The sequence below is a fragment of the Arvicola amphibius genome, chromosome 17 (assembly GCF_903992535.2).
Source record: "Arvicola amphibius chromosome 17, mArvAmp1.2, whole genome shotgun sequence".
NCBI lineage: Eukaryota > Metazoa > Chordata > Mammalia > Rodentia > Cricetidae > Arvicola > Arvicola amphibius.
The window spans coordinates 28,174,334-28,189,883 of NC_052063.2; the positions used below are offsets into that span (position 1 = coordinate 28,174,334).

Consider the following 15,550-nt stretch of genomic DNA (forward strand, 5'->3'; position numbering starts at 1 on the left):
AGGTGGAGACAGGAGTGATCTGGCTGGGTGGAGAGAGGACTATAAGGAGGGAGAAGGCAGCAGCTCAAAGGCAGTCTGAGGATTCAGAAACAGGATTGCCCCTTTGGTCTGAGCATTGGTAGAAGTAGTGGTTGGCTGCTCTGTTTCTCTGATCTTTCAGCATGAATCCCTATTCCTGACTTCAGGTATTTATTGTTAAGAACAATTATAATTCAAGCTACAAAAAGATGTTCAGTCTGTATTTCTGTCCACTGAACTAATGAGCACCTGTCCAGTCCTCAAAGCTTCTCAGAGCTTGAAATCAATAGATAGATTACCATTTCACCCTTATTCCTCGTTTGTTTTTACACATCCAGCCTTACAAATACGTAGTTTCAACAAGAGAAATGGAGCACGCTACTGCTAAATCCCTAAAGCTATTTGAGCTAATACAATAACGTCCTGGAGGTATCACTACAATTCTCTCAAAAAATTAAAATAATTCCACAGTGCCCTGTGGTTTGCTGTGGCAACCTAGGGCTCTCCTGTGGAGTCACAGCTTTAGAGCCTTCACAGGCTTCTAAAGCAATTACCATTTCCAAACCAGCTAATAAATTTAAATTCTAAACTAAATACACAGAAGTCTTTAAATCAAAACTTTATAGAACTCACCTAAATCAAAATCATACATACAGTAGGTCATCAAAATGTCATGAAGCAAAATCAGTCCTGGGTTATCTTGACCTTCATAAAACTTGTTTGTTCGATCCGTTCTGTTGACATCTTTTTCTAAGGAAGAAAAATCACATATTTCAAAAAACAAATTCTTATATAAAGTTTTTATTCAACAAGCATAGAATTTCTTAATTTCAATTCTTGACAAGCTTTAATTAAAGAAAAATTCCCAGAGAACTGACTCCCATGAAGCTGTCCTCTGACAATATATGTGCACCAGCACACACACACACACACACACACACACACACACACACAAATTAAAATTTAAAAAAAAAAAAGATAACTAGCCTGCATGGGAATTCAGTCTCATCTCCCTTCTCTCCCATTACGATGAATGAGCTTCTCTGACAATGACTACGGCCCTCTTCCTACGCATGAGCTCCATCACCAGCAGCCAACACTGGACTAGGGGAATTCTCTAGCTGCTCTATTAACTCCTGTCCTTCTCAGTTTGGTCAACTTTTCTTTACTGAACTACACAGAACTCCTTATCAGCACACTCCATCTGTTTAAGAAAAGCTTGCAAAAGCTACAAGTGCCACGCCCAAATTTTTTCCTTTTCCTCCCTCTTGAACTCAGACTAATCAATCATCTTGTCACACCCAACAACCACGAAGTATTCCTTACAGCTAGACTCTGGTGATCTCAGCACTGTCCACATTGGGAACTCCTTGTCTGGAGAGTGCAGCCTCTCTCCTGGCCATGTTCATTAGTCTTTTAGGAAACTATGGTCTCGCGTTGTCCTTTCTGCTCTCTCACCTGTTTCTTTTCCTGGTTTCTTCACGATACCTCAGGTGTGAATGAAAGTGCCTGAAGTACTTTCATGTCTGGGCCTCTTCCAATCATACTACTTATCTGTCAGATCGCTACCTAGTTTCCTAAACCACTCTTCACACGGTCTCTTAACCAGTATGTTAGTGACCCTAAGTTTCTTTCCAGCTACTCACCCTAGAACTTGAGGCCCCTCATCCTGACATATTAATTGATGAAAACCCAAAATTATCATCCAAAACTGAATTCCAAATAGCCCTTTACAAACTTGTCTCTTCTGGCCTGTCCCATCTTAGTCAACAAAGCAGAGCAGCTTCATTTCCCCAACTGCTCACCCTACAATTGTGACACTTATCCTTCCTCCCCGTGACTGACACTGGTACACTAATGAAACCTTTAAAATACATACAGAACCCAAAATTCTCATCTCCCACAAAACTCACTGCACTCCCCACCCAACTACCTCCATTCTAGCCATGGTTCCTCACCCAACTACCTCCATTCTAGCCATGGTGTTAACTTGGCTCTTCTCCAAAAACATTCAGGGGCCCCGAGCAAGCAAGTCTAGATGTTGCTGTCACCTCTGCTCCGATCCCCTCCACCAGAGAGTTACAGAGCGCACACTGCAGCTTCAAGTCTCCATACAAGCCTGTCTGCTGTTAGTCTCTGACATTCAGAAGCCATGGCCTCTCATCAGGACTTTAGCGATGACCTCAAACGGTCTTCCTCCCACGACTTCTGCTCCTCTAGAGCATTCTGCAGGCACCAGCTGGTGTGCTACTAAGCCAGAACTTGGGATCACGTTACTCTTCTGCTCAAAATCTTATCTGAGTAACTTGCAATACTGAGCACCTGGCTCCTCAAATCAAGAAAATAAGTCTATTCCACTCAATATTCAATACACTAAAATTCTTGGAAGTTCTATCAACAACATGGGTCCTCTAACTCTGTACTACCACCATCTCTTGCTTAGACTTCTACCTCCTAACCAGTATTGTTAAGACAGCTTTCTTAATCCTTATTACAACTTGACAGGACCCATTTTCACAGAGCAGAAAAAGATATATATAAATAACATACTTTTACAATGCTCCAATAGCTCTCCATCATACTTAATCCATCTTCTTCATATGATCCACAAGACCTACAGTCTCCTGTACGAGGTGTGCATGAATACATTTTGCATGTGTACACGGAGGTATGAGTATGCATGATCCCAAAAGTCAGCCTTAACTGTCTTTTACCACTGTTCCACCCCACTCTTTTGGAAGCAGTATTTCTCACTGAATGGTGAGACTAGCTGGCCAATAACCCCAGTCATCCACCTATCTTACCCACACCGTGTGTGTGTGTGTGTGTGTGTGTGTGTGTGTGTGTGTGTGTGTGTGTGTGCGCGCGCGCATACATATATAGACACACACACATAGCCACTGGAAAGCTCTAGACAAATCAAACAATTCAGATTTTTTTTTGAGTCCCAGTATCATAGCATGTATTTTGCTTCTTTAATCTTATCAAGATCTTGTGTTTCCAAAGTTACTATGGAAACGTACCGATCAGACTTCTATAATCTCTCAACCTTGAGTTTCTCTTCTCTTGCTCCTCACTGATAGACTTCCACTGAAGCTTCATCCTGAAGTACTCATCGCTGTAGAGACAATACACAGCAAGAACGCACTGAGACTTGTGTTTGTGACACTGTTTCCTGGGGTTCTCTACACACAGTGTACCAGAGTATCATGACGTTAGTGGTACCTAAGTCTACAAATATGACAGTGGGATGTTTAGACATATGTGAAAACAGGGAATGGATGGAATCAACTGCTAGAATTTCAGGTACACTTAAAAAGAAACAATTCTTGAAATGATTTCTAAACTTATTCCACTTATTAAATATTTTATTCACTAACGCTTTTTAATAATTATAAATAAGAATTCAAGTAACTTTTTAAACACAACTTTCTAATTTTGTTTTCCTACAATTCTTACTGGAAAATTTGTTAATAGACATAAGAAAGGCTAAGATTGACAAAGACTTTGGATATGCATGGAATGGTTGAGCATGGTTTCAAATCCCAGGCTGTACTGAAAACTGGACATAAAAAACACCTGAGAAGCCGGGCGGTGGTGGCGCACGCCTTTAATCCCAGCACTCAGGAGGCAGAGGCAGGCAGATCTCTGTGAGTTCGAGACCAGCCTGGTCTACAAGAGCTAGCTCCAGGACAGGCTCTAAAGCTGCAGAGAAACCCTGTCTCGAAAAACCAAAAAAAAAAACAAAAACAAAAACAAAAACAAAAACACCTGGGAAGTCAACTATCTTTCTTTACAAGAAGGAAGAAATGTCTTTCTCTATAAAAAATAGAAGACTCGGGGATGGAGATATGGTTCAGAGGCTAAGAGAACTGGCTGCTCTTCCAGAAGTCCTGAGTTCAATCAATTCCCAGCAACCACAAGGTGGCTCACAACCATATGTAATGAGATCTGATGCCTTCTTCTGGTCTGCGGGCATACATGCAGGAAAAATACTGCATACATAATAAATAAATAAATCCTTAAAAAAAAAAAAGAAATAAGACTTTCATCTATGTGACCAGTATATGAGAGAGTGTGTGTGTGTGTATGTGTGTGTGTGTATAAAGCTGGATTAATAGAAATCCATTATATTAAGATGTAAGAGTTAGCCAATAAGAAGCTAGAGCTAATGGGCCAATCAGTGATTTAACTAATACAGTTTCTGTGTGGTTATTTTGGGCTAAGCTAGCCAGGCGGCCGGGACAAACAAGTGGCCCCTCCTTGCAACACATCTATTTACTCACACATGGACATCTACATAGCTATCTGTAAGTATTATCCGAAGGCTGATATAAAGTCAGCACAGGAAGCTAGAACATTCTACCATGTTTTCACATATTCATAAGCATGGCTATAAATAAGATCCTTCCAAACAAGTGTTTCTGGTATGAAATAATTACATTGCTTCTAATTTTTAAGTTGAAAGGATGAAATCTACCATTTGTTCTACCATTTCCTGGCCTATTCCAAATCCTCACATAAACTTAATTTGAATAGGTGGGTTACTTCAATTTCTCTGATAAACATATAACCAAAGCATCATTTACTTACGTTTTTTGTTTTTGTAATTGAGCTCTTTCCTCTTTGGTACTATCCCAAGGAAAATAACCCAGAAGAAATTTCCACGCTTGCTTTCTTAATGAATGACTAAGACCCTAAAGAAAGTATTTATATTAGTTATATTAATTTAGAAAGAAAAAATACCCTAAGTTCATAAAACTTGAATATAAATGGGAAACTTAATACTTAAATTTTATATCTCAAAATAATTCAATTCAATGAATACTATCTTGTTTCTTATGTCCAGATCCTGAAGATGAAAGCAGTTGCCAAACTGCCAAATACAAGTAGATAGCAGACTGGACAGTGGGCAGTGGGGCTCAACCTTCCTGGGTAAGAAGGCCAGCCACTGTTATAAGCCTCTTCATGTAACCCAGAGAACAAAGTAAGAAAAAGTATCTTCTCCTAGACATATGGACATGTCAAGCTTAGCACACAGGGGCACTGTAAGCACCCCCACTCTTCCACTCAATACAGAAACTCTAATAGAGCTTTCATTAAAGAAATAAGTCAGTTTTTCCTGCAAAAAAAAAAAAAAAAATCAAAACCCAAGCCAAGAAAAGCTGACACAATCAGTATCAGAGCTGTAGTACCCCTCTGAATATCTTCTGCTTCATGCTCTCCACATTTAAGAGTCTTCCTTCAGAGTCAACACTCTTGGTCCATTCTTCCAGTGACACGGGCTCCCTTCTGTGCACGACAGGCCGCTCTCCCAAATCAATCTAAAACAGGAGAGAAAAACACAGCACTTCTCACACCTGTAAGGTGAAATCGAGGCACATACAAAAACTCCTAAGGCACTGCTTCTCAGGCATGAGCTCTAATGCTCCTAGTATCCGTCCTTGTTTTTTAGTGTTAAGTTAATGAGCTTTATTAGCCAGTATTACACAATTTCCCCTCCTATGAAACATAAATAACTGGAACAGAAATTCAGAGATTCCACAGACTAAAAGCATTTGTTGTTAAAAAGGTCCTGCCATTAGATTTTCAATTACATGAGTAAAAGCATTCAACATCAATTCTATGAAACCTTCAAAGCAAACGGTATTATTATTAGGGAGAGATAGACTATATAATTATTCCACTAATCACACTCTAAAATAGCTTTTCTTCCAAACTGAAGTTTGCAATTCTCAAAATTGATTCATGATTCATTAGTTCCACTTCGCACTTTCTACTATTTTTATTCAATTAATAGATGCTGGTAATTTAAAAATGCTATTTAAAGATAAAGCCTTTAATTAAGTTCCACAACTTAGAAATTTACAATTTTATAATTATGAGCAAGCCTAGAACTGCAGCAAACTCAAAAGCTTTAATGAACATTATATAAAGGTTTGCCTTAATGCAGGGCCCAAACCCATCAATCTCAGTAAAGACCTGTAAGGACAGCAAGTTCTGTGTCACGTCGAGATGCTTCTGGTACCTACACAGAACTGGGCAAATTACAAACAAAACTTAACAGGCAAACTCAGCAGCACTCCTTTTACTTCTTTGCATTTCATTATTACCAAAAACCAACCACAGGAAACGCTACATTAATGGAGAGACAAGCTAGCACCATCAGATATACTTATTAGTCAGCAAAAAACTATTATGAATGGGTTACAGGGAAGTAGATAAGAAGGAGTTCCTTTTTCTGCAGTATTCAGAGTGCATTCTCCTATTACAATGTTAAGAGCAAGATTACTTCAAATCTCCACTTACTCTTGTGATGACTTCAAATCCCAGTTCTTCTTGCTGATTTATCTTTAGACCTGGAATAGCATCACTAAGGAAGTCCGCCATTTCTGAAGGTGGTCGTTGATGTGTAGATGGATCACTTCCTCTCAAACTATCAAAAATGTAGTTTGTAACTTTGGAAAATCCTACCATAGTTGCTGTATAAGGATCCTTTTTAATTTTCTATGTAGCAAAAAGAAAAATATTAGCATTATTAATTAAAATAATGATCAAATCTACTCCAAAAGTAGAAAAAAGGCAAAGCTTTAAAAGGAGGGAAATCAGAGCTAAAACAAGAATATTCTATGATTACTTTAGTTTTTCTAGAAAGAAAATTTTAAACCTAATCCATTTGGTTAAAATTGCATAACAAATGGCAAATTAATGTGCTACTGATTGAATTGCAGAACAAATGCTTTGCAGGCTTCATTCAATCTGCATACGGAAATGTACACAGAGCTTACTTTCCACTGGTGAATGGCCCACAACAGCTTTCTTCTGTCTAGCAGGCCTGCCTTCACAAAAAAAATATACACATTGTTTGTCTTGAAGTGTGCACTACCACACTAACACAAAATATATGACAAAACTTACAAGTTCAATTTATTTGGATAAGAGTTGATATTTTAATCTAATATTAACTGCAAAACTCATGTCACAAATTATTTCTTCTAGGGCAGAGTTGTCTAACCCTAGAATTATTTTCTAAAGCCAAAGTACCTGGCAATTACATTTACTAAAAACAGTTACTTATTACTGATAACCCTCAGAAGAACTTCTTACTAAGGAGCAAATCCTCTTGTCCTGCTCCCTTCTAAAATCTCCATTTTATGTTCATCTTCACAGTCCCAAGGTCAAGAAAAAGTGCCAGCAGCAACAGCAAGCACTCAGGCACGTGCTGACTGAAGAAAGAATGAAAACATTCAAGATTCTGCACATGCTCAGTGCACAGCTGTGGCCAAAAGCAAGAACATGCCTAACACATTTAGAGCAATAAGAGATACACGGTAGTACCCAAAACAATCTGCAGAGGTGGAAAATAAAAGATTACTAAAAATTAATGTAAAATGGCTTACTCTGTGGTCCTTCAGATAAGTGAAAAGCATAGTTAAAATCTGCTGCCCTATTATGATAAACAAAAAACCTGGTTTAAGAGTAATTAAGGATCAAGGGAGTATCTGAGGCTTCCAAGTAATTAATATATATATATATATATATATATATATCAATCACTCTAAGATTACACACATATATTACTCTAAGATTACAGTAGTGTCATAAAGATCACACACACACACATTCGCCTGCTCATTGTGAGCTCTGAGAATGCCAGGGGATGAGGAACACAAATGACAAAATCCAAATGACAATATATAAATAAAAGATATATTTAAGGACTAGAAAAATCATACTTGTATTAAGCCATATGCTGGTTCATCAAGAAGATTTTCAAAAGACTGTGAAAGACTCTTATTTTGACAATTGACAAGAAGTATTCTATTATCTTGTGATGACCTGTAATTAAAAAGGGGATTTTTAGAAAATACTACAACAATACTTCAAACATCTTCTGAATAATTACTACTGCATACTTAACCTAACCAAAAAAAAAAAAAAAAAAAGTCTAGCTCTAAAAGTTTAATCCATTAGCAAATACTGAGTATTATAACAAAGCTTGGAAATCTCATGAAACATGAGATATTAAATTTTAAAATGCAATGTAACAAATACATATTTTTCTATTTTTTACTAGGGAACGCCAAAAGGTGTTTATGTTGCAATGAAACTGAATTCTTGGATAGGATTTACAATGGAGAAGTCTACAATATAAATGTCATTGTCATCAGAAAAACAGATGAGGGCTGGAGAGATGGCTCAGAGGTTAAGAGTATTGCCTGCTTTTCCAAAGGTCCTGAGTTCAATTCCCAGCAACCACATGGTGGCTCACCACCATCTGTAATGAGGTCTGGTGCCCTCTTCTGGCCTGCAGGCATACACACAGACAAAATATTGTATATATAATAAATAAATATTTAAAAAAAAAGAAAAACAGATGAAACCAAACAACTGTAGGATTCAAGTATGTATGTACAAAATAGAAAATATGTACTTGGAGAGTTTCCAAATTTGTTCCACAGCTTATTAGTATTACAAAACAAAATGTTTAAAAATATGAGATATGAAGGTTCCTCGGTGATGATGCTAACCATAACAATAGAAGCATACATACAAAAGTATTTAAAATGATTATATATATATTCATTTTCAGGGACCATATGTTTTTAGTTTCCTTACTAAAAGCTCTAGGAACAGGTATCTTTCCACACTTCTTAGTAACCACAGAATAAACTGTGCTTTTCCAAACAGACATCTAATTCCACAGAATCAGACAAACTAACCATTCTTTTTTCTACTTTTTAAGACTTAGTAAGTCAGTTGTAATAAATCTATAAATGTTCTATGGTTAAAATAAAAACTAAATGTGTTTTTCTATTACAATACACCTCTAGTTCATTATAAATGTTTTGAGATAAGATCTTTAATAATAGTTATCTCATCTCGATTCTAACACAACAGAATAAAGCAGCAATGGTAGACGGGATATGAAATCCAAAACAGGATCTTTTCCTTACATGGTCACAAACACCACTAGGTCAATGAAGACAATAGAAGTTAAAAAACTTCTTGGCTTTTTTTAATCAGTGTGGTCCAATCATTTGACATGGGACAATCAAACTCTTACATTGTCAATGTTTTTCTACAATTAGGATGGGTGTTTAAGATGCGGAGCTCTGGATTCTCTTCTCACAGCTCATGTTTACAGGAGGCCAATTTTAAATGTGCACTGAAAAGCAGGTAAGGTAGGAACTGGGTTTTCTGGTCCTGGGGTGATTTTGTTTCTAACAATAAATAACATCAAGCTACTTAAAATCTAAATTAATAATGAAAATAAAAGCACTGCCTGTTCTATAAAAAGGGAACAAAAGGTACACAATACATACATGCAGGCAAAATATCTATACGTGTTTTTAAAGCCATGTTATAGAGTATTCACAACACCAAAACTTCATATACAGAAACTAATCCTGCAAAAGATTAGTGTAATATGATAATACAACTAAGTTGGCTTTTTTAGAAAAAATGTTTTACTGCTTGGATATTCATGTATTAATGGGGAAAACCCACAGCCTGGAACAGAAAATAACTCAGTCGAGTAGACTTTTTCATTCACATGCTAACAAAGGCTTTAGTTTCTAAAGAAAGCTTTTGTGGTTACATGCTGCAATGAGGTGATTTCTTCTTAACTGCAGTTTAACTCCCACATTCTTATCTCCAAGTGAATATAGCACATTGATGATCATAAAAAACTTATTGCATCAATTAATATTAACACTGGTTATCTAGAATGAGAAAACCATTTAAGAAATAAGTACCAAGAAGCTGGTAATCAAAACTGAAATGGCAAATTATACACCACTGGCCTAGCATCCTTGGTTTTTATAAGGCTCACTGGCACTCTCTGCTCAACCATATGAAGACCAGCTCAGTGGGGAGGAAATATTAATACTATAGGAAGATAAGATGGTAAATCTTGTTTGTATCTCAGAATCATCCAGGAGACAAGCCTGGGCATGGCAGAGGGAGTAGATAGGTTAGCTGAACTGAGGTGGAAAGAGTCATCTTACTGTGGGCAGAACCACTGCACTGGCTGGGGTGCTGGACTCAATAAGAAGGACCCATTCCCATCTTTCTGACTTCAGGTGCAATGGTACCAGCACCTCAAGCTTCAGCTTCCATGAATCCTCCACATGACTGACTACACCCAACTACAAGCCACAGTGAACCCTCCCTTCCTCCTCAAGTTGCTTTTGTCTAGGGTCTTGTCCCAGCAGTGAAGAAGTGAACAAGACAGGAGCCATACTTCTGCAGCGCTCCCTGTCCTGCAAGCAGCAGCGCTGCATCTAGGACACCACCCCTGTGTCCCGTTTTTAAACAGCAGTGAGTTCTAAGGAAACTCTCCTTCCTGGACACGTATGCTGACATGAGGAGTAGACAGCATGGTTGCCAGAGCCCTTTCCAGGCCTCTCCTTTCCGCGGATCTTCTTACCACAGGAGAATGTGGTTTTCAGTTACATCGCAAGAGATCTGGCCTTAAACAGCATGTAAAAAGTGGGCTCAAATTATGATGACACAAACCATGCTCTTACATCTCACTAACAATAGCATTTTAACATCACTTCTGCCCCTATGTCTACTTATTATGTTTGTAAATTCAGAAAACAGGTTTTACATCCTGCCTACATACCAAGGCCACCAATACACATTCAATTACCTAAGTTATTACTATTTTTTTTGTTTTTGGTTTTTCGAGACAGGGTCTCTCTGTGGCTTTGGAGCCTGTCCTGGAACTAGCTCTTGTAGACCAGGCTGGCCTCGAACTCACAGAGATCCATCTGCCTCTGCCTCCCGAGTGCTGGGATTAAAGGTGTGCGCCACCACCGCCCGGCCTAAGTTATTACTATTTTTAAACTCACCCATTATTAAAAAAAAAAAAATGCTTTTCATCCCAGCACTCAGGATGAGTGCTGAGGTCGAAACGACCCTGGTCTACATTAGTGAATGCCAGGACAGTCAAGGTCTTGAGACAGAAACCTTGTCTCAAGAAAAGCACAAAAAAGAAAGAAACATTTAAAAAAAATTCTATCTCCTGAGACTATACCAGTCTCCCAGTTTCTTTGAAACCATATAAAACTAATTTAAAATTTACTTCTCATAGCTACTTTTTCAAAAGTATGTATCAAATTGACAATCCTCATATCATTTATTCATTCAACTTTGAGTATCCATACTGTACTAGCCATTGCGGGTAGGAACTAGGAAAAACAAAAACCAAATACCATCTCTATCCTTATGAAGTTGACGTTAGAAGACTAGAACATGGAAGAAGAAGAAGTAAATAAATAGATGTCTTAGGGTTTCTCTTTTGTGTCATATAATGCCATGGATACAAGCAACTTGGGGAGGAAAGAGCAGGAGGCCATGGAGGGTGCTGCTTACTGGCTTGCTTCCCCTGGCATGCTCAGCCTGCTTTCTTGTAACGCCCAAGATCACCAGCCCAGGGGTGACACTGCCCACACTGAGCTGGACACTCTCACATCAATCATTAATCAAGAAAATGTACCACAGGCCAATCTGCTGGGGGTATTTCCTTAATTGAAGGCCCCTATGTGAAAATGACCCTAGCTGTGTCAAGGTGACATAAAACTAGCCAGCACAATAGACAAATTATATGATGTGGGATTCCCCTGTGTGCTGTGAATATGCTTTATTGTCATTGGTTAATAAAAAAGTTGCTTTTGGCCAATGGTTTAACAAAGTAAAGCCAGGCAGAAAATCTGAACAGAGAAGTAGAGAGAGAGTAGGCGGAGCCAAGGAGACGCCATGGAGCCATAAAAGATGAAAGACACCCCGGAACCTTACCAGTAAACCACAAACAAACCTCGTGGTAAAATATAAAATAATAGAAGTGGGTTAATTTAAGATGTAAGAGTTAGTTAATAAGAAGCCTGAGCTAATAGGTCAATCAGTGTTTTAATTAATAGAAGTTTCTGTGTGATTATTTCAGGCCTGGGCAGCTGGGAAACAAAGAAGCAGCCTCCACCTACAATTATACTCTTAAGTGACATGAAAAAAGCAATCAAGGAAATAAGGAGTAGAGACAGAAATAAACATTAGGTGGAGAGGAGGTATCCAGGAAAATCCCTCTGGAGAAGTATCAAATTGAGACCTCAGAAACTACAAAAAGAGACTGATCCAAATAGAAGCAATAGTATATATAAATGAGCTGCAGACAAAGAAGAGTTTAGTGGTTCCAGGAACACAAAAACCATGTGACTCAAAGAAAGATGTGTCATGTGATAAAACTTAACATAGACAAACACATGTAATCCAAGCACTTAGGAGGTAAGGGCAGGAAGATTAAAAGGTTAAGACTAGCATCTGGTATATATCAAGTTCAAGATCAGCCTGGGTTACATTAAGACCCAAAAAAACAAAATATGCACACCACACCCATACACCCAACACACACACACAGGGCTATGACAAGGCCAAGTCTCACGCAGAACAGGAAGAAATGCCGCACTAGGGATGCTTGCTGTGACAAGGCAGAGTGTTGCCCACCACAGGAAGAGTGCTGTACTAAGGATCTTTCTTCAAATTCCTACGTCTTTCCTAAGACCACTTTGACCCCTCTCTACATACCTCTTTTCAGTTCAAGAGAGTCTAGCGCATTTAAAATAAAGTGCTTTAGACTAAGCCTACTTCTGTAACCCCAGCATTCTGGAAGCTGAGGAAGAAGGATTCCAAGTTCAAGAGCAACCCAGACTACAGAGCAAGAACCTGTCTCAAAAAGCAAAAGCAAACTAAGCCTACATCTCCAAAGTATGCCGGGACCAGTACAGAAAGGGGATTACTACACTTCCCTCATATTAAATAAAATGCTTTCATCAAAATCATACACAGAACAGCCTCTTCTGTGAATGATGTCACAACACTGTCTAATACTCAACTAACTATGGTGCTAAAATGTCTGAATCTTAATGTCTGATACTCAACAGCCAGGAACTTTTTCTCTAATAATGCTCTTATCTCTTCTAAAATCTAACTAGCGCTCCCCAGTCTATCCAGCCCACCAAACGGGCCTGCCTTTTTTTCTTACTAACATAAAATAGCGTGCCTAGTGCCAGCCAGACAGCTGATCAATGCAGTACAGGAACCTGGAATCCTTCCTTCATGCCAAAAGGCACATGGGCAAAAATCTTCCAATTTTGCAGTTACTCTGGGCTTTTCACAACACCTAAACTTGGCAAAGTACAAACTCTGCTACTATGTGAAGATGTACTAATGAAGGTAACAGCCATCTCCTGCAGTTCTCTTAACACCGCTCTCTTCTCACCTCCACACACCCAACCAATTATAACACCCAATAGCTCTACCTTTTTTTAAAGATTTATTTATTTATTATGTATACAACATTCTGCCTCAATGTATGCCCGCACGCCAGAGGAGGGCGCCAGATCTCAGTACAGATGGTTGTGAGCCACCATGCGGTTGCTGGGAATTGAACTCAGGACCTCTGGAAGAGCAGCCAGTGCTCTTAACCTCTGAGCCATCTCTCCAGCCCCCAATAGCTCTATCTTACCCACCACTCTCCTAGTGCAGGCCACCTTGACTCCTGTGGGTGACAGAGCAACTTGTCAACATGGCTGTAAGAGCCTTCACACTGAAGCTTTCTTCTCTATGGCCGTGTAGTAACTAACTTTGGTCCTCTCCCTGTTCCAAACATCACAGGCCTATAACTACCCTGAGACTGTAGCACATTTCTACTCCTCTCTCCAGCCAAAATAAAAATATCCTCTTTTGCCAACTCTCTCCTTCCTTCCATGCTAATGGTTCAGGTCTTAACTTTGGAGCTGCTGTTTCTAGAGAATCTTTCCTTGTTCACCTCAGTACACATTAGATGAAGCTCCCCCAGCTCCTGGGAGCTCCTACTGCATCTCAGCCTCATGTGCCCCTTAGCTTAGTTCTTTAGTTTTGTCCTTTACTTGTCACCATTCCTCATGACATCACACCTCAGAGATCAGGAGCAAGCCCGTCTTATTCACAGCTGATTATCAAGAGATCAGTGTGGTCTTTTCTAAATGACATCTAAAAAGTATCTGTTGGAAATACGAAAGGAACTGTGTGCCCAGAGGTGACTAAATGAGACTGGACTTTTGCAAAGCAAAAGGGCCCTATTTTCCAACTTATATATTTAGATCCAGATACAGAATAGGTAATTTAAGAAACTATATTTCACAATTACTGAGCCATCATCATTAAATCATAAGAATACTGGACTAATTTTCCCTTAAAAAAAAAAAAAACTAACACATTGGGACAGCAAGAATGGATCAGTGTAAAGGCCCCTGCTGCCAACCCAGATGACCTGAGTCCAATCCCAGGGATGCACATGGTAGAAGGAGAGAGCCAATAATATATGTATTCCATGGCATGCATCCACACGTATGCACAAATGCACAACAATAAATGTAACATAAAAATGTAAAAAGCTAATAAGTTGATAGAAAGTTTAAGGTTTAAAATATTCAAACATTATTCAATCACTAATCCAAATAAGCAGCAAAATGTTAAGATGCTGATGCCCTTGTACACACAAGTCACCGATGCTCAGTTGCAAGTACATATAGCTTGACCTGGATTAGCACCATGATCCTGTTTCAGTAAGTAGAAAGTAATTTGGTACTTACTCACGCAATACCACATATTTTTCAAGAGACTCAATCAGCAGTTTGCTATCTCCTTGATGAAAGTGCAGAGCGGGGAGGACGACGTCATCCTTTAGACAGAATACCAAATACGACCAGCCCATACCCTCTTTGCTTTGCCTGATTGATTTCAGGTCTGTCAAACTGAACAGGAATGACCACTTGCTTTTCCCATTTCTATGGCTTGGAGCATCTTAAAAACAAGAAGGTGGGGCAAAATATTTTCGTTCATCTTTGTTTAAAGTATCAACAATGTTCTTCCCATTTACCTAACAGCTTTGTTTAGCCCGGGGATACACTACACCACTACAGTTTCCACCTGTGTTTAATGAGGATACCTTGAATGTCTGATCCACCTGCCTCTATTTCTGGAAAGCTAAAATTAGAGACATGTGTCACATGGCCAGCTAATTTGGTGCTGAGGACTAAACTCAGGACACTGTGCTGTGCATGCTAGGTAAGCACACTCTAAACCTCATATGCAGCCCCACCATCATATAAAGGGCAGGATCTTCTGGATGCGTGGAACATTTGCAGAAAATAAAACCTTAGGCCCATGAATATTATCACAACTATTAACAAGCAACTTAAAGATTGCTTTTTAAAGTCATAAAACTATTTTTAAAATCATTTTCTTACAGGAAGTATTTCCTATTATAATTTCCAATATAAAATATTACTTTGTTTTCATAATTGAACTCAGAAACATCTCTGAAATCTAAAAGAAAAACAGTATACTTCTAAGAATGTTATTTCATAAGATAAATTTTACTCTTATTATTCAAGACTTTTATGAATTCTATCTCACCATACACGGAATAATGCTTACAAAACTTGTTCAAAAGAGATTAATTGGTGCTGACAGGCATGTATGTCGC

At 38.6% G+C, this 15,550-nt stretch overlaps 1 protein-coding gene across 2 annotated transcripts in view; it reads right to left on the reverse strand.

Moving 5' to 3' along the window:
- Positions 1-15,550, reverse strand: part of Tbc1d15 (TBC1 domain family member 15) — a 55,629-nt gene that overhangs the window by 18,435 nt on the left and 21,644 nt on the right. The window contains exons 5-12 of one of the 2 annotated variants that reach the window (XM_038314427.1): positions 14,655-14,865; positions 7,755-7,857; positions 6,807-6,857; positions 6,328-6,525; positions 5,214-5,342; positions 4,612-4,715; positions 3,042-3,136; positions 652-768 (exon numbers count right to left, since the gene is read on the reverse strand). In XM_038314427.1, the coding sequence (XP_038170355.1) occupies positions 652-768; positions 3,042-3,136; positions 4,612-4,715; positions 5,214-5,342; positions 6,328-6,525; positions 6,807-6,857; positions 7,755-7,857; positions 14,655-14,865 (1,008 nt within the window). The remainder of the gene's footprint in view (positions 1-651; positions 769-3,041; positions 3,137-4,611; positions 4,716-5,213; positions 5,343-6,327; positions 6,526-6,806; positions 6,858-7,754; positions 7,858-14,654; positions 14,866-15,550) is intronic. The other variant, XM_038314428.1, reaches the window with a different exon arrangement.